The sequence below is a fragment of the Lissotriton vulgaris genome, chromosome 5 (assembly GCF_964263255.1).
Source record: "Lissotriton vulgaris chromosome 5, aLisVul1.2, whole genome shotgun sequence".
Classification (NCBI taxonomy): Eukaryota; Metazoa; Chordata; class Amphibia; order Caudata; family Salamandridae; genus Lissotriton; species Lissotriton vulgaris.
Genome location: NC_141693.1, coordinates 1,992,272,979 through 1,992,291,180, shown reverse-complemented (window position 1 = coordinate 1,992,291,180; position 18,202 = coordinate 1,992,272,979). Strand labels below are relative to the sequence as shown.

Sequence of the window (18,202 nt, the reverse complement as noted above, 5' to 3'; positions counted from 1 at the left end):
TAAAAGATGATCAAAGGATGCTCCGGGTGTGGTATGGCCAGTGGGGGTGTATCTGTAGTAGTTCCTCAGTCCTAGGGTGATGTGGGGTGACTTTGACCATGGAGGTCGGGGTCCCTTGAAGTCCACTATGTTGCAGTAGTCGAACAGCCTATGCTGCATTGCTGGTCTTGTTGCACCGTGGTTGGAGTCAAACACTTAGGTGGAGGCTGGTGTCTTTCGAGTACGATGAATCCAGACTTAGATAACACTCCTGGGTCTGACAGACACGGATGCAACTTTTGGCTATCTCAGATTTGTCCCCTGTTGTGCCCGGCGACTGCTAGTGGCAAAACGTCTGCAGTGGCTACAAGCTTGTCATTCAGGCTCAACCAGCTCATGTGTCCCTAGAGCTGGTTACATGAGATCAGATGTAGGTGGGAAATCAACTTTTCCCCTGTCTCAGGAGCCGCAGGCACAGTCCCAATCTCACTAGCCCAAAAGTGCGGCAGGTGCAGTCCTCTCCAAGGTGCAGCCTCTCTTTGTGAGGGTTAAAGGTAGCAAGGCGGTCCTTCTTCAGCCCCCTCTTTGATACCAGCGTGAATGGAGAGGCAAGGTGCCAGGGGTGCCATATTTATCATATTTATGGACGCTCTCACTAGCCAATGGGCTACTGGGACGCCTCCTAACTAGTGACGAGTTTCCTATGATATGTGGCATCTAGCTATCCCTGAGTGCCCCATTCTTGCCCCTTTACAAATGGCACAACCCTTCCTTTGTTGTAAGGAGCACGATAGCTCACCCTAGAGGTGTGGCTACCAGTGGGCTGTATGCCCATGGGAAAACTGGTTTGCGGGCTCTGTCCCCTAATTGTCTGCAGGAACAAAAGGCCTCCTGCTCAGGGGTGTCATTGCAGTCGTCCCTTCAAAAGCTGCATCTCCTTTCAAGCTCGCCTTTTGGGCTAGCACCCTGAGTGCCATCCTGGGAGAGGAGGTCTCACCTCGCTGTGCAGCAACTGGCTATGTTGCTGGGCCTGAGAATTAGTCCACTGGACCTGCTGGAATGCAGAATGGCAACTTTCTGAAAGTTGCTAACTTTAATAGTGACGTTAAATCTCGCCTGGGCATCAGATTGGATTTATTGCCATGATTAGTTTGAGAACCTACTCAACCTTGTTAGGTAGTCCCATTCAGAGGTTAGCCACGCTGGGATGCCAGACAGTAACTCTGTGTTAGCCAATGGGGCTACTAACCTTTCCACAGCAAAATGACAATTTCGAAGTGTTGCTGCTAAGACATATACAATTCATATGTCCTACTTAATAATATATAGCTAGCTGTCATAGTGCTCCATAGGCCATCCTAAGGGGAGACTTACATATATCCTTAAGGGGAGTGTTGTCTTTGTCATTTGGTGTAAAGGCAAAGTCGGACTCGCAGTGTAAAACACTGCCCTTTCAGTCTGCAGTGGCGGGCTGGGGTCCTCTTTGTCTTTGTCACATTCAGGGAGGCAGAAACAGTGCTGCAGCCCTGGGTGAACACTCAGCCTTACATGACCTGGGTACCAAATACTAGGGACTTATAAGTAAGCAATTACTTGCCAATTGGGTGTATCCGATTTAACATACTTTTCGATAGGGTTTTAACACTGGCACTGCTGTCTGGTTAGCAGGCCTCGGTGCACTCTTCGAGTCGAAAAACCAGCAGCATCAGTCCAGAAATGTGGCGGTGAACCTGCAAAAACAGGCATTTCCTTACAGTATAGATATCCCCAAACTCCCGCCTCACTTTTCCTCCCCATACAGATTTCCGTTTCAAAATAAGTTCTTCCAGCATTTGTTGTGAACAGTAATACTCCTCCCTCCAATGGGAAGCCAGGTGTTGATCAAAGAAGTGGTTCAAAATAGCCCTGGCTTCCCCTGGACAAGAACTTGGCCCGGAGCCTGAAATAACAGCAGCAGCTGCCGGCCTCCTGGGATCTTCCCAGCCCTGAGATTGATGGACGGCTCCAGATAGGTAAATCGCGAGCCCTCCTTATCTGGAGCGGGCGCGGTTATGTCCCCGATGATGCTAAGCGTAGCGGTGGAAGTGTATAAAAGTGACGTCTGTGGGTCACTTTGTGTGATTTGGTTGTCAAGCAGTCGCCATGGTCACCTGGGAGATGCGAGCTGTGGCACTAGCCTGCTGCCTGGCAGCAGTGCAGGCCACCACGGTAAGTCCATGGAAGGGGCACCACACGGGCTTCACTCTGGGCTGGTGCATTGATTTGTTCTCAGAGGTCTTGGGTGTCAATGGCACAAGACTGTAGAATTTGCAATGCCAGCTGGGCAGGGTGCCTTGGGTTGACTGGTTACCCCTGCATTCTGCTGCCACTTCCAAATCTAGAAGGAGAGAATGAATTGGGTAGGTAAGGTAAGAAGAAATGGGTCGCGAGGTGTCATTGGGGTTCAGCAGCGGCAACCCTACGTTTGAAGCTCTTGAAAGCAAGTTACTTACGATCGCGTACGATTGGGCGCTTCCTATCAGTGGGTGAGGGGCACTAGCCCACCTCACTCCATATCAAATCCCATTAACTCCTGATTGCATGGGCTGATGCCGATGGCACAGAGGTTATAAGGCAAACCCTTCACAACATTAGAAAGATTCTTGAGTCCACTTGGTGCCACTTGAGTGTTTACTTGACTGGCAGGTCCTATTAGATTTGCTAAAGCGACTCTCACATGTGATGTACTTAGTGCAGTTGTATTGTCAGTTCTCTCTAATGTATGTCCTGACTCACTAATCACAGCCTACATTCCAAGTCCACTTACAGACGTGCATGTAGATGGTGCTCTGTTTAAATTACGATCAGTTCAGGGAGTAAGATCTTCATTGTACTGGAGCAATGTGTAGCCCCATGCAGTATTGTACAAACGTAGGCCCCTATTTATAAAATATTCATGCAGCACAATGCAGCAAGCCGCCTTGCGGTGCTGCGTGAAGGAGAAAGGGCAGGAAGGAGCTGGATTTGCCATTATATGGCCCATTCCTGTCCTTTCCTAGCACTGGCGCGCTTTTAGCTGCATAGCGCCAATGTAAGTCCCCTTGTGTCATGTTGCAAGGGTGCATGTGGTGCAGGAAGGAGCACTTCCTGCACAAAAACAACCCTTAGAGGTGTTTTCCTCTTTCTACGTGTGCTGCATAATGCTGCACACTAAAATAGAGGAAACAGCAATGAGAATGAAAATATTTCTCCTGGTTGCACCTCTGGTGGGAGGCGTACCAGTCTCACACATTCTCAAGTCTACAAGTGTTGCTAAATCTGGTAATGTATCAGAATCCATGGACGGATGTGTGGGGACACCCACGCTCCTCCCATGGAACGCCTCTCTGGGGCAGAATAATGCAAGGCAGCAATTGGTGCCTTGTGTTCCTCTAGATACGTGGTACTCATAGTATGGCCCGCGGGCCACCAGTGGCCCGGCAGGCGTTCATTGGCGGCCCGCAGACCTTGCCTTGCAGTTTCTAAGTTTCAAGTAAGGCCGACAAGAAACACAGAAGATGACCGCAGGAGCATACGTTGTGAATACGTATTAAATAGGTATTCACTACGTATGCTCCTTCTGTCATCTTCTGTGTTTACTCTGTGAGGTCAGGGCACCATCGGAAAGCTTCCCAAAAGGCCCTTTAGAAGTCAGCTGCAATCTCTTTCACACCTAAGTGCCTTTTGGGAGGCTTCCTGTTTGGGCACAGACACACAGACAGAGACACAGAGAGAGAGACACACAGACACACAGACAGAGACACCCAGACAAATACACACATACAGAGACACACAGACACGCATACAGAGACACATGGACAGAGACATACAGACAGAGACAGAGAGAGAGAGACACAGAGACACACAGACAGAAACACACAGACAAAGACACACAGACACATAGACAGAGACACACAGACAGAGACACATGGACAGAGACACACAGACAGAGACACACAGACAGAGAGAAAGAGACACACAGAAACACACAGACAGTGACACACAGACACAGACAGGCACACATACTCACAGACAGACAGACGGACGTGTGTATGCCAGGTCTGGTGGCTCAGTGGACTAATGCGTCCGCTGCAGGGGACTGTGTTCAACCTCTTGTTTTTTTTTGCTCTAGCCCCCCCCCCCCCCCTCCCCACCCACACTGTAAATTTGGTCCCCGAGAGAAAGTTTCTGAGAACCCATGCTCTAGATTTATCAAGCCACATAAGGCCACTCAAGGTGACCTTGCATGGCTAGTGCCCCTTGCGTGGTGCAAGGGCGTTGCAAAACCTTGATAAATCTGCCCCCATGGGCTGGCTGCCACTACACGGTAATAAGACTGAACTCACGTTCTATTGCCAAAATGGCCTTTAGTCCTTCTCTATTATTTGTTTATCCCTCATTCAGTATCTGAGGCAAATGACAACTTAAAGCTCGTCTTAGGTACAGACGTGTCTCTTCCTCTAGATTGGAGCCGTCGCATCTAGCTGTGGTTTCCAGCTCCGCAAGTCGAGGTGGACTCTTCTTTTCTCATCTAACGCCTGCAAGGTGTTGGAATTGGGCAGCATTGTATGCTAGCGCCTAGACTACTGCTACTCTCTCTAGTTTGGTTTGTGTTTGCGCCTTAGGCAGGAACTGCAGCAAGCCCAGAATGCTGCAGTTTGGAAGCCACCCTAATGAAAGATGTGCACAAGATCCGAATTTAGGAGGGTCCGAAGGACTTACAACTTGATAAAGCGGACCACCTTAGCAGGAGCACATTCTCTCTCTGGCTAGAGACCATTCATCACAGACCTCAACCAGACTCCTGTCTGTGAGCAAAGCCAGAACCACTCCACATGATCCAGAACAGACCACATACGTACAGTAGCAGAATACATGAGGTCTCATTTATGCAAAGTGACGCATTGCTGCGTCAAAACAGCGATGCGTCGCTTTTCATTACGCCCTCCTTGCGACACCAATGATGCGTCATATTTACAGTATGACGCATCATGGCGCAAGGAGTTACAGATGCGTCAGTATTACTGATGTATCTGTATGGCGCAAAAGTGGCGCATTGCTGGAGTGTGTCACAAAAGTGACGCAACTCCAGCAATGTGTCCTTTCACATGGGGCTAGCCCCATGTGAAAGGGCCTGCAACAGTTTTACGCCTGCTGTGAGGCAGGCATAAGAAATTGACGCATTTGCGTCCTAGAAGTGGCGCAGTGAAATCTCATAGATTTCACTGCGTCACTTCTATGACCTTTATTTTGCGTCAGAGCGCCCCCCCTGCATATATTATACCTGGCGCAGGTATAATGTAGCGCATGGGTTTACAAAAGTGACGCAACTACCTAGATGTGTCACTTTGTAAACTTGGTGCAACAAGGCGAATTTTTTATGCTGCTGGTGCGTCACAAAAAGAGACGCACCAGCGGTGTAAAAGTGACGCACGGCCTCATAAATGAGGCCCATGGTTTTTAAGGATGGACCGCTCACACCTCACAAGCACGTCTACCTTCTCCGTGTCCAAATCGTGAGCAAGTCTCCTTCAGGTGCAGCATCTTCTTCTGAGAAGTCAAAAAGGATCCCCCTGCAGGGGGTCTTTGTTTTCCTCTTCTCAGAAGATCTGCGCTGTCTCAACCCCTTCAGACCCGCCCCTCTGCTTCTCAGAGCTGCTGCTCTCACGCCCAGGCCATGAATTCCCCCAAACAACCACACGTTGAGTTGCTGTAGACCCACAAACACCAATCAATAGCCAGGGATTACCATAATCCAATCACCCAGCCACACCAGCTGACACCTGGACAGGATGTATGTCGTTACAACGCATACTTTTACAACGCATAGCTTTACAACACATTTTTTACACCGCAACATCCATTACAACGCATTGCATTACAGCGCATGACATTACAACAAATTCTTTGAAACTACCTTTACAACGCATTCCACTACAACGCATACTACATTTACAATGCATACCATTACAACGCATACCATTACATTGCATGTATGGTAAGTATTGGATAGTGTAGGGGTAAAAATTACTATTCTAACTCCAGGGGGGTGCAACAGTAGGGTAAGTTTTGGATAGTGTAGGGGTAAAAATTACTATTCTAACTCCAGGGGGTGCAACAGTAGGGTAAGTATTGGATAGTGTAGTGGTAAAAATTACTATTCTAACTCCAGGGGGTGCAACAGTAGGGTAAGTGTTGGATAGTGTAGATATGCGTTGTAATGGTATGCGTTGTAATGACTGCGTTGTAATGACATGCGTTGTAGTGGTATGCATTGTAGTGACATGCGTTGTAATGGTTGCGTTGTAATCGCATGCGTTGTAATGGATGTTGCATTGTAAAAGTTTCATTGTAAAGGTAGTGCATTGTAAAAGTTGCATTGTAAGGGTTGTTTCCCCCTGGACAGGACAGTGCTTACGTCAGTGCCTCCCAGTGCTCATGTAAGGTTCTGAGACCGCGATGTACACATGCATTGTACACCAACCCCACACGGACTACACCCCAGAGGCAACCCATGACAGTAAAATTATAAGCACAACTAGTTTAGGCGAGCAAACCAATAAAGGTTTATTTTAAAATCACTGAATGAATAACAGGAACAAAATAGAATGACATTAAAGAAGCTGGCACACAGAAAACTCACTCTAAGACCAACCAGTGTGGAAGGAAGGGGCAGGCAGCAACCCCACACCTTGGTACCCGCCGGCAGGATATTTATTTATTTTTGCAATTTATACAGCGCGAACAAATGCCCGTAGGCGTCTCGGTGCTAGATACTGTGCGTGAGGTTCCCAAAGACTGATTCAGCAGCTATTCTTGATCAAACAGCCAGGTCTTTATTTTTCTGCGGAATTGCATCAAGGACGGGCTTTCTCTGATGGCTGCTGGCAAAGAATTCCACAATCTAGGAGCAGCCACCAAGAAGCGTCTATCGCCCCAAGTGACTGTTTTAGTTTGTGGTATCTGCAAGAGTTTGAGGTTATTGGATCGGAGCGATCTTGTGGATGAATGGAACCTAAGGTGGGATTTCAGGAAATGCGGACCATGGTTGTGCAGTGCTTTGTAGACTATGCATAGCGTTTTAAACTTAATCCTATTTTGAGCCAATGAAGGTCTCTTATGGTCTCGGAGATTGGCATAAACTTCGGGGTTCCTGACAGGAGACGGGCTGCAGCGTTCTGGATTGTCTGCATTTTGTTGGTCACTCTGGCTTGGGCGTTAATAAATAAGCCATTGCAATAGTCGAGGGAGGACAACACTAGGGAGCTTACCAGTGTCTTACCTGCTGCAATTGGTAAGAATGGCATTATTTTCTTAATCAGCCTGAGTTTATGGTGGGCAGTGGCTGCTATTTTGTTTGCATGGGCCATAAAATTCAGGTTCTCGTCAAAAGTAACTCAAAAGTAACTCCAAGATTTCTAACAGTAGGAACTGGTTTAGGGGGGGTTCCATACGTAGGGGGCCACCAGGTAGTAGACCAACTGGGTGAGAGGTGTCCGAAAATGACCACTTCCGTTTTTTCGGAATTTAGTTTATATTGGGGTCATTCGTGGAAGCAGGCCATCTAGCACTCAGCCAACACCAGAAGGACACTGACTTTCAATCTGTCATGCTCCCCTTGCAAAGGGGGGTCTTCCACTCAACCCTCCTTTGTGGACCCAGAAATCTCTGCAGAATTAGAAGTATCCCCTGACCCGAAAACGTCTCAAACACGTCATTGTCCTCAGCAGAGGGTTGCTTCACCACAGCCCCCCGCCCGCCCCAAATTCCACAGACCCACCACCCCAAAACCTCTCCAAACACCACCTTTTCTGCACATCAGGCCCTCTCTAGCAGGTGGTGGCATCCTGGTAATCAAACCAAACTGACAGGCGAGCACCTTGTCGCTCCTTTATGACACAGGCATGAACCAGTCAAACTGCTTCTTTGTGTGAACTACCAGCTCACCAAAGCCTCAGCCAGCAGCAACCAGCCTTGCTCAGTGGTGCTAAGCTCGGGCAGCACACTCCTCATCACAGATGGAGATTCAACTCCACAACAATATATTTTGGACCGGCTGTGGCCCAGACCACCTCCTCCCCCGTCTGCCTGTTTTGAGATCCTAAGAATATGACAGCCTCCCTTTTGGGCTCATCCAAGGATGTCTAGAGAGATATTGCCATTCACTTATTGTTTATACTTAGACCCTCCTCTAACTTACTAAGTTACCCTTGATTTTCACCCTCTTTTTAAATCACCTCAAACCCATATAGCTGACAAAGTGCCAGTCCACTATGATGCAAACACAGCCCATTGGACGAGCTGACTCCCTAAAGCAACCAGCAGTGAACTAAATGAAAGTATGGAAAGCTCTACTTCACAATATCTTCTACTCCTATAAGTTGTAGTTTCTCCAAGTCCCACTGGCTGGCCTGCACTGCTCGCGGATGCCTCTTGTTTGGTGCCACTTCATGCTCTGATTGATAAATGGACTGTTCCATTCTTGTGGGGGTGGTTGTGTGTTCCCCCTGGGGGACTCCTATTCATCGAGGCCACTGGGAGCCCTGTATGACCTGGCTCAGATGTGAATAGGACTGCCTTTTCTCAAGCTTGCAAGGTTGATAAACATAAGCATCCATAACATTTACCATCTTTTTAAGGGCTTCCCTACATTTTGAAGTATTTGGTTCAAAACAGACAAAGCTTTAAAAGGATGGCAGCACGCTGGACCCCGAAGAGGCATATTTTGGGCAGATCACTGCACTGTGTCGCATGACTGTCCCATCCCTCAAAATGATAGGCAGCAGTACTACTGTCGCCCATCCAGATATTCCCCCAGTTCATCAAGTGGTTTCTCTGGTTTAATGACGGAACAACGCACGGAAATACTCTGCATGCCTTTACCACACATTTTTTACCCCGCATTCTTTTGGTACACACATTCTTTTACAAAGAATGCCTTTACCACGCATTGTATATATATATATATATATATATATATATATATATATATATATATATATATATATATATATATATATATATATATATATATATATATATATATATTCCAGTGCTCTATCTCACAGAATCCAATCACCAGCAAGGACTCGGATAGACAAACGCGGAACCCATTTTTTCGTGCTTCATTGTTTATTCAAAATTGTTTCGCCACGCATCCGTATGCCGCCATGACGCGTTTCGGTCCGACCTGGACCTTGATCACATGACGCGTTACAACGGACCCAAGCCAAATTTAAAGTGCCCAGTAACAAATAATTGTAAACAGCTGCAACATTACAAATGAAACTAAAAGACAGACTATGCAATGGACACAAGTGAATGGACCAAACTGCCGATAAAGAAAACAATAACGGTCAGTGATATGTACAGTTAAAACCCCACGTATTTACAAGTGATTTTATAAATGTACATTTTAGTTGATAAAAAAATATAAATGTGTTATATACATAGATCAAAATAGAAAAATATATATATATATATACATCCATTCATAGATTTAGGACATCCTGAGTACTCAGCTCCCTAAGAAGCATTCCTCACATAATCCTCAATATACAATCAACTCTTAGGTCCTATATTGTACAGGGTTCATACACAGTCTGCAATATGCTGTTTACATTAATATAGCCCAAGTGGGCAAACACTTTCACAAAATTATGGCAAAAGGATCCTATATTGGATAGATCGATTTATCAGCTGCCTGAAAATAAGTAGGCGAAAAATTATGTGATAACAAAACCTGTGATTCAGTGAAAAATTACAAATGAAGTTATAACCCAAGGTACTCCATTTGATCACTAAAAAAGCAAAAACCCCTTAGTGTGTAACGAGAATTAAAAAAAAGACAATGCTAGAGATCATCTTGTAGCGCTGATATACATGAGAGAGACATATATCTAGGCCTTATTTATTACACTAGATGGAGATTCTTGATAGTGCCGAAAGGTAATTCAATGCATCAGTAATTAAAATCTATTACTTCTCGTAAGGCCTGTCATAGCATAATGTAAATTATACAATAGTTAACCAAAATCTAGAGACATCATTCATATGCAGGTGTATAAATCCTCTGTGGTGTTGAGACCGTTCGGAACCTTAGAATTTAATTCCAGAATGTATTTTGTCTCTAACACTCTCAGGGCACTATCTCTATTGCCGCCCTTGCGAGTTGGAGGTATGCAGTCAATGGCAAAGTACTGTAGCAGAGTATTATCGCTATTGTGCTTGGCTTCAAAATGCCGGGCTACCGGATAAGTTTGATCCTTATTGTTGATGGCCCTGAGATGTTGCAGGATCCTCGTATGTACCGGTAGTTTAGTACTGCCAATATAACGCAAAGCGCAAGGGCACTCCAACACATAAACGACGTATTCTGTTTTACACGTAATACGTCGCTTGATTTTTGCTGGTTGGGGCAAAAACGGAGTACTATACTCCTTCACATTTTTGGCATTTTTGCAGGCCTTACAGTGGGAGCACTTGAAAAAACCTTTTTGCTTAGAGAGCCAGTTGGACGGGGGTCTGATTTCCGGATTACATCTATCCAAACTGTTACCCATGGTTCTGGCTTTTCGAAAAGTTATGAGAGGTGTAGGGTTGTCTTTAAGCAAATCATTGCCTATGACAGGGTCTTTCAACAGCAAATCCCAATGCCTTCTAAAGATCTTTCTAATGGCCGCCTGTTGTTTGTTATAAGTAACAATGCAACGTACCTTTTTATTTTCATCGCTGGCCATGGCAGGGGTTTTAGGGGATAATATGTTCTCCCGGCTTAAAGATTCGGTTTTCTTAATCGCTTTATCAATGATCGCCGGTTTGTATCCCCTAAGGAGAAACCTCTCTTTACAACTTTTCTGTGCCAGTTTGCATTCCTCATTGTCACTGCAAATGCGTTTGATCCGCAGCATCTCCCCATAGGGGATGCTGTTGATCAAATGCTGGGGATGATGGCTAGAGGCATGAAGAATAGAGTTTCCAGCCGTTGGCTTGCGGTGGAGGCGGGAACATATTTTGTTATTGTTTACATATACCTCCACATCTAGGAAGATTACAGAATCTTTACTTATATGGGCAGTAAACTGTAAATTCAGCAAGTTATCATTTAGCCTTTCAATAAACTTCCTAGCTCCTTCTTCTGACCCTCTCCATAAAATGAAGAGGTCGTCAATATACCTCAGCCATAAGGGAACATGAGTTGTCAAAGTAATTTCATGCTCCCTCTTTAGGACCTGCTCCTCCCACCAGCCCATATGGAGGCAGGCGTAGCTGGGGGAGAAGCAGGCCCCCATAGCTACCCCCCTTATTTGTTGGAAAATGGTGTTGTCGAATGAAAAATAATTATGCTCTAAACATATTTTCACCATATCTACCAACATTTTGTTGTGGAGAGAAAAGCATGCAGGTCTACGATTAAGATAATATTCAATCGCCCTGATCCCATCCTTGTGACTAATGGAAGTGTAAAGGGATTTAACATCCATGGTTATCAGAATAAGATCATCAGACCAATGACCCCGAAGAGGCATATTTTGGGCAGATCACTGCACTGTGTCGCATGACTGTCCCATCCCTCAAAATGATAGGCAGCAGTACTACTGTCGCCCATCCAGATATTCCCCCAGTTCATCAAGTGGTTTCTCTGGTTTAATGACGGAACAACGCACGGAAATACTCTGCATGCCTTTACCACACATTTTTTACCCCGCATTTTTTTGGTACACACATTCTTTTACAAAGAATGCCTTTACCACGCATTGTGTATATATATATATATATACATATATATATATATATATATTCAAGCTCTAGGTGTCCCCTTCTTTTGGAAACGCACTCGAAAAGGTTGGAACCACAATCCTTTATTAGGAACAGACGTCTCCCAGCGCTGTAGGAATTACAGCATGTCGAAAAGCCTTACGCGTTTCAAAGCAGGTTGCTTCTTCCTCAGAGGCTCGACTGATGCAAAGGGACACACCCACAGTTTTAACACATCCCACGCCCATCTCGGGGCTAAGCATTCTGGGTCCTGTAGTGTGTCCTGAAAAATAATAACATCCACAATTTTAGGCGCATCAATGTTTTCTTGCTGCCCTTTTACAGTCCTTTATAAGAGCCCGCAGATGGGCCCCAGCGTAGAGATGCCCCATGCGATACCAACCAAGTCCCACATATGAGGTCATATAAAGTCAGCTCGTGGCCCACGGTTGATGTGGAGGTGCATTTCCCGCGGCTAGGACTGCTGCGTGTTATATTCAAGCTCTAGGTGTCCCCTTCTTTTGGAAACGCACTCGAAAAGGTTGGAATCACAATCCTTTATTAGGAACAGACGTCTCCCAGCGCTGTAGGAATTACAGCATGTCGAAAAGCCTTACGCGTTTCAAAGCAGGTTGCTTCTTCCTCAGAGGCTCGACTGATGCAAAGGGACACACCCACAGTTTTAACACATCCCACGCCCATCTCGGGGCTAAGCATTCTGGGTCCTGTAGTGTGTCCTGAAAAATAATAACATCCACAATTTTAGGCGCATCAATGTTTTCTTGCTGCCCTTTTACAGTCCTTTATAAGAGCCCGCAGATGGGCCCCAGCGTAGAGATGCCCCATGCGATACCAACCAAGTCCCACATATGAGGTCATATAAAGTCAGCTCGTGGCCCACGGTTGATGTGGAGGTGCATTTCCCGCGGCTAGGACTGCCGCGTGTTATATTCAAGCTCTAGGTGTCCCCTTCTTTTGGAAACGCACTCGAAAAGGTTGGAATCACAATCCTTTATTAGGAACAGACGTCTCCCATATATATATATATATATATCTCTCCATTGCTGGTTCCATTTGCCGATTGTGCAGCGCTCAGATCGGGTGCGGTGCCCTGGAGCTGAACCACGCTGCTGACACTTCAAACACTATTCCTCCAAAGGGAGAAACAAACCGGGTCGCACTCCACAGGTCAATTTTGCAATTTTTTTTATTTTATTTACATTTCACAACAAAGGCAGCTGTTTCGATCTACGCGTTTCGGTATTTCAAATACCTTGCTCACGATATATATGTATATATATATATATATATATATATATACATATATATATATATATATGTATATATATATATATATATATATATATATATCAACCAAAAACAGTCATCCACGCTCTCAGAAAAGCACCACTCCACGCCAGCAAGTAAATCCAAGGGTGTGTAATCACACCTACGACATATTTCGGCTTGTAACAAGCCTTGTTACAAGCCGAAACATGTCGTAGGTGTGATTAAACACCCTTGGATTTACTTGCTGGCATGGAGTAGTGCTTTTTTGAGAGCGTGGATAACTGTTTTTGGTTGCTGAATGAAATACCGGCGTGCTCGGCCGGAGTACTCGCCACCTCCCACGGGGACATCTGCAGCCTTTCGGAGCAAACATTGGGGAAAAAAAAATATATATATATATATATCGAAACGCGTAGGAGTTTTGCATGAGACCTGTGAAATAAATATACTGCCAAGAAGAGTGCCGCGTAATTGTTTTTTGTTTTGAAATAAACAGAGACACGCTCCCGGTCTTTACACGCGGGCACCAACACAAGCAGTTCCCTCTGCGACGGGAACATTTGGGACGAATATATATATATATATATATATATATATATATATATATATATATATATATATATATATATATATATGTATGTATATATATATATATATATATATATATATATATATATATATATATATATATATATATATATATATTTATATGCAGCGCGCATGTGAACAAGGCCACTGTGAGTGGCCAAAACGCATCATAGACATAAGTCAAGACAAGTAATAAACACCTATGCACCATAATATGTTGGAGTCTGCGCCCGGTTTACTGGAGAGATGGTTTCGGGATTGACTATTCTATATATATTTATATATATAAACAATGCATTTGTGGGGGGAGACCCCCCAAACTTACCTTAAATGTGTGGTAAAAGCATACGTTATAAAAGCACACACGTTCCAAATATATTTGTGGTAAAAAATGTGTGGTAAAGGTACAACATGGTAAAAACCACGTTGTAAAGGGTATTTTCCGGTTTCTTCCTGCACCTCCCTTTCAGATTTCTGCTCATCAGGACCCCCCTTAAATACACCCACTCATCTGGTCACTGCTCACTCCCATCATATATATATACAACTCACTCAGCTACTACTGCTTCTTTTAAATGCACACTGATCCCTATAGCTGAATATGCACAGCTCATTATGTTACGGTTGTACCCACTGCACAGACGCCTACAGTCATAAGGCCTCCTCAAATGCACCCTATTATTTAGGCTAATTTGGGTGTTGTAAGTCCTGGGCTTAGTATTCTGAAGAAGGTGGCCTAGAGCTTGGAGTTGAAACTCATTTTCAGAAGATTTTCAGGTCTGGGCTAGGAATAATCAAACACTTCCGTATGGGAGAAAGCCAAGAAGTGGATATAGGTGTAGGAAGGATGCCATGGACTCTAGTGCAAGCAAGGGTAATTGGCCACTGACCCATGTTTAGGTAGTAAACTACAGCAGTAATCATATTTCAATTGGTCTCGCTGGGCCCTGGTGCCAATGCACTTGCTGCAACATTGATGGCTAACCACCTAACCACAGATCACCAGGAACATGCCATTGTGTGTATAGGATGAAGTAATGGAGACTATTAAAAATGAGTGATGGTGTCATCGAACCTTTTGAAAATTGTTTTGGCTCCCCCCTGTAATTGTAGCCTTCAAAAATATAAGAAGAGTCCAGAATGTGTGTGGAACTTTGGACTTTAAATAGGGCAGGGATTCAACATAGGTCAAAAGCATTGGATCCATGCCACGTTTTTAAGGTATCCACATATGTTACCTACCCCACATCCCCAGCCTGGCATGCAGTTCTTGGGAGGGTGTTGTTTGACAGTGGGTGAATGGAGGTGGAACTGTGAGGCAAACACTGAACTGTAGTAAGTTATAACAGTAGAGAAGGGGTGTCCTTTTCTCCTCAAAGGTGAGTAGTAATGTCACAACTAAATGTTAACAAGGAATTGTGTGCAGGTTTTAGCACGTGTATTGCCAACATTTATGTTTAACAATAATGGTTTTAATATTATCAACAATGATAAGCATTTGAGAAGGAGGTGTTGTTGGCTTCCATCCTGAGGCATGAAGTTCCATCACTGCAGCTTGATACTACTCTAAGGGCCTGATGTGTCAAAGTGGCTTAACCATTCTGTGACTATGGGAAAATGTGTTAGTACACATGAGTCTAAATCGCTCTTTTTCACCCACTGCACCCAGCTTGGAGTCGTATACACTGAAGGAGGCATGGTCCAGGGTACCAACAAGAAGCTCGGACTCCTATTTGCCGACTACATTGATATTTTTAAAGGAATCCCCTTTGCTGCTCCCACTAAGACCCTTGAGAAGCCGGAGCCTCATCCTGGCTGGCAAGGTAAGACATTCCCACCTATACTGACTTATCCCCCAGGGCTTACTCCCTTTTCACCTTCTCCTCAAAGCTGCACCCTAGCTGGAAAGGTAAACTGATCCCAATCTGTTGTACATCTTCTCAAGGGCTTGGTCCCTTTTTGTCATCTCGACATGGGCACATCGCAGCAAGAAGGGTAAGAAATTCCCACCTACCCAGCACCTGCCCATGGGCATGGGTTCCTGTTCACTGTCTCCACAAACCTTCAGCCCATCTAGAAAGGTAAGAAATGCCCACATACCTAGCACCTTCTTGGGGGCATAGGTTCCTGTTCACTGTCGCCACAAACCTTCAGCCCAGCTAGAAAGGTAAGAAATACCCACCTATCTGGCATTTTCTTCAGGGCTTGGCCCTTTTTTTCCATTTCCTTAGACTTGCCGCCCAGTTGAAAGGTAAGAGATGCCAGTCTAACTGGCACCTTCTCCTCGGCCTGGCCTCCTCTCGCCATCTCAACTCCTGCGAGCTTCATCCTGGCTGGAAAAGTAAGAGATGTCCTTCTAATTGGGGCTTTCTCCTCGATCTGGCACGGTTTCGCTATCTCCGAAACCTTTGCTTTATTGTTCTGTGGCTAAAGTGGACATTTGGCAGGCTCCCAAGAGTATGGCAGCATTCATTAAAAACGAAATTTGGCGCATAAAAAAGTAGAGGCCCAAAAATTGTTAACTCTCTGTGTAAGGTGACAGCTACAAAATATTTAACCTGGTAGATTATATATTAGCGCAGGGATCTTGGTGACATGTCTCCCTCGCCATCTAAACTCTCTGGCTGGCATTCTTCCATGGAGACTTGGTTTTAGATCCATCAAGCTCTTTCTTGCCAAATCTTCCACCCCACAACGCTGAACTTTCATTGCCTTCCATTCTTATGTGGAGCCTGTTCTCAATGTCCTAGAGTTCCCCTCTACCCACCCCATGACTTCTAAATATCTTCTGCCTGAAGTGCTCTGGTTTCTCCATTATCTCTACTCTCTTTCCCTCATTTTAATCACGAATGTAAGGTTCTACATTTGCTGAATTGAAAACTGGACGAATATCTATTATACTTGGCTGAAGAGTATCTTGCTTTATCCCTACTGTTTTCCCGCTTGTAGTGTCCTCCAGGTGTGGCTCTCAAGTGTCTGAGTTGCCTCTATTCCACTCCAATATTTACCCCGGAACCCTATGAAATTCCCTAACATAACTCACTCATTCCTAAGAGACCTGGTGCGCAGTTTTCACTGCTAGGAAATGGTGGTGGGGGAGAGGGTTTCGAATAAAAAGGAAAGGAAAAAAAAGATGACTAACTTGCTGGTCGCCAGTCGCCGCCTGTCTTTGTTCCTGGCTACCCGCAGCTCCCAGACTCCCCTAAGCCAATCACAACGCTGCTATCACCAGCATGACAGCTGCGTCATGATTGGTCTGAAAGACCTGTTAGGCTGCTCAGGCAGTGCCTGGGACAGTTCTCCACCAGCTGTGCAGCACAGCCAGGTTGAGAAATGCGAAGTGCAAAGGACGGTTTGGCCGGCCCAAGACGGCCGGCCAAACTGCTATGCGCACTTGGAGAGGGCCCACAACTCGTCCTCCCTCTGGCAAGAACCCTGCCCAGCCCAGCCCCGCCCAAACCTGGCTTCATACTAAAAATAAGATGATAATAATGTTGTGTTGTTTTCATTTTATTTTTCCTTTGCCCTACTCAGAGCAGTGGGGAGAGGCTCCTCTTCATTAGCGGAGCAACCACCGCTGCATGCACCAAGGAAAGACCCGCAAAGAAAACAGGTCAATGCAAGCAGACGTAAAGCCCCTTTGTGCTCTTAGGTTTTTTCTGCTGCATTTTTTACAGAAAATTGCAACTGCATCAAAATAAAGGGAGGGTAAAAATGGCAGTTCTATGCAAAGAATGTATAGAAGAGTTTAACTCCAGCTAGAGAAGCTGCCCCCTTTCCACAATGATGCACCCACCCCTGAAGGTCTCCAGAAGGATTTGGAAGCAGCCAGCAGGCCGCATGCTCAGGGCTGACACCGACACCCCCTTGTTTATTAACAGTGGACGTAGAGGCATCCAGTGAACCTCACTTGAGAACCTGGGCTTTCAGGAGTAGGAATCGGGGGGCATAAGAAACCCCCGTGAACGGAACTAAAGTGATATGTTGGTACAATGCAATGCTCCAATGAAAGTCCAGTAGCCGAGTTGTAGGTTATAGGTGATGATATCTTGGTCTCAGTTGCAGGTAAGTATATTTATAGGTTCTTAGCTTAGTCCTTAAGACAGCCTCACCAGGAGCAGCCTCCCTGCTGCTCAGCCCATACTCCAACTTACACTCAGCCAATCACCAGGCACCCAAGCATTCCATTGCATCAACATGCACAGCTGCATTCCACACCGCACATTCACACTGGCTGAGCAGCAAGCACCAGAGCACCAGGGAACATGCATAGTAAAGTACACAAGTCATAACATGTGCAGGATCATAGAACGTGGCCAAGCCAGGAGCCTAAATCAGAAGCCGCCGGCCATGAAGCAGCTTCTCGAGCAGGCGCCGACCCCCAAGTGATCTGTTTACAGACCAGACTCCACTGTCCCGCAAAGTGCACCCATCACTGATGCCGGCTATGAGGGTGCAGCCGCAGTGCTTCCAAGGAAGGCCTTTCGGAGACTCTTGAGTGCCATCTCCACCCAAGGAGTTCAGCGTTATTTTCACCTTGGACAGCTCTGAAGTTTACACACAGGGAGTG

At 45.6% G+C, this 18,202-nt stretch overlaps 1 protein-coding gene across 1 annotated transcript in view; it reads left to right on the top strand.

Annotated features, from left to right (window-relative positions):
* The first annotated feature begins 2,020 nt into the window (after window positions 1-2,020).
* LOC147717966 (bile salt-activated lipase-like) overlaps window positions 2,021-18,202 on the top strand; it is a 71,575-nt gene continuing 55,393 nt past the window's right edge. Inside the window, exons 1-2 of the mRNA XM_086924746.1 lie at window positions 2,021-2,187; window positions 15,302-15,455. Coding sequence (XP_086780872.1) covers window positions 2,122-2,187; window positions 15,302-15,455 — 220 coding nt within the window. The 5' untranslated portion in view covers window positions 2,021-2,121. The remainder of the gene's footprint in view (window positions 2,188-15,301; window positions 15,456-18,202) is intronic.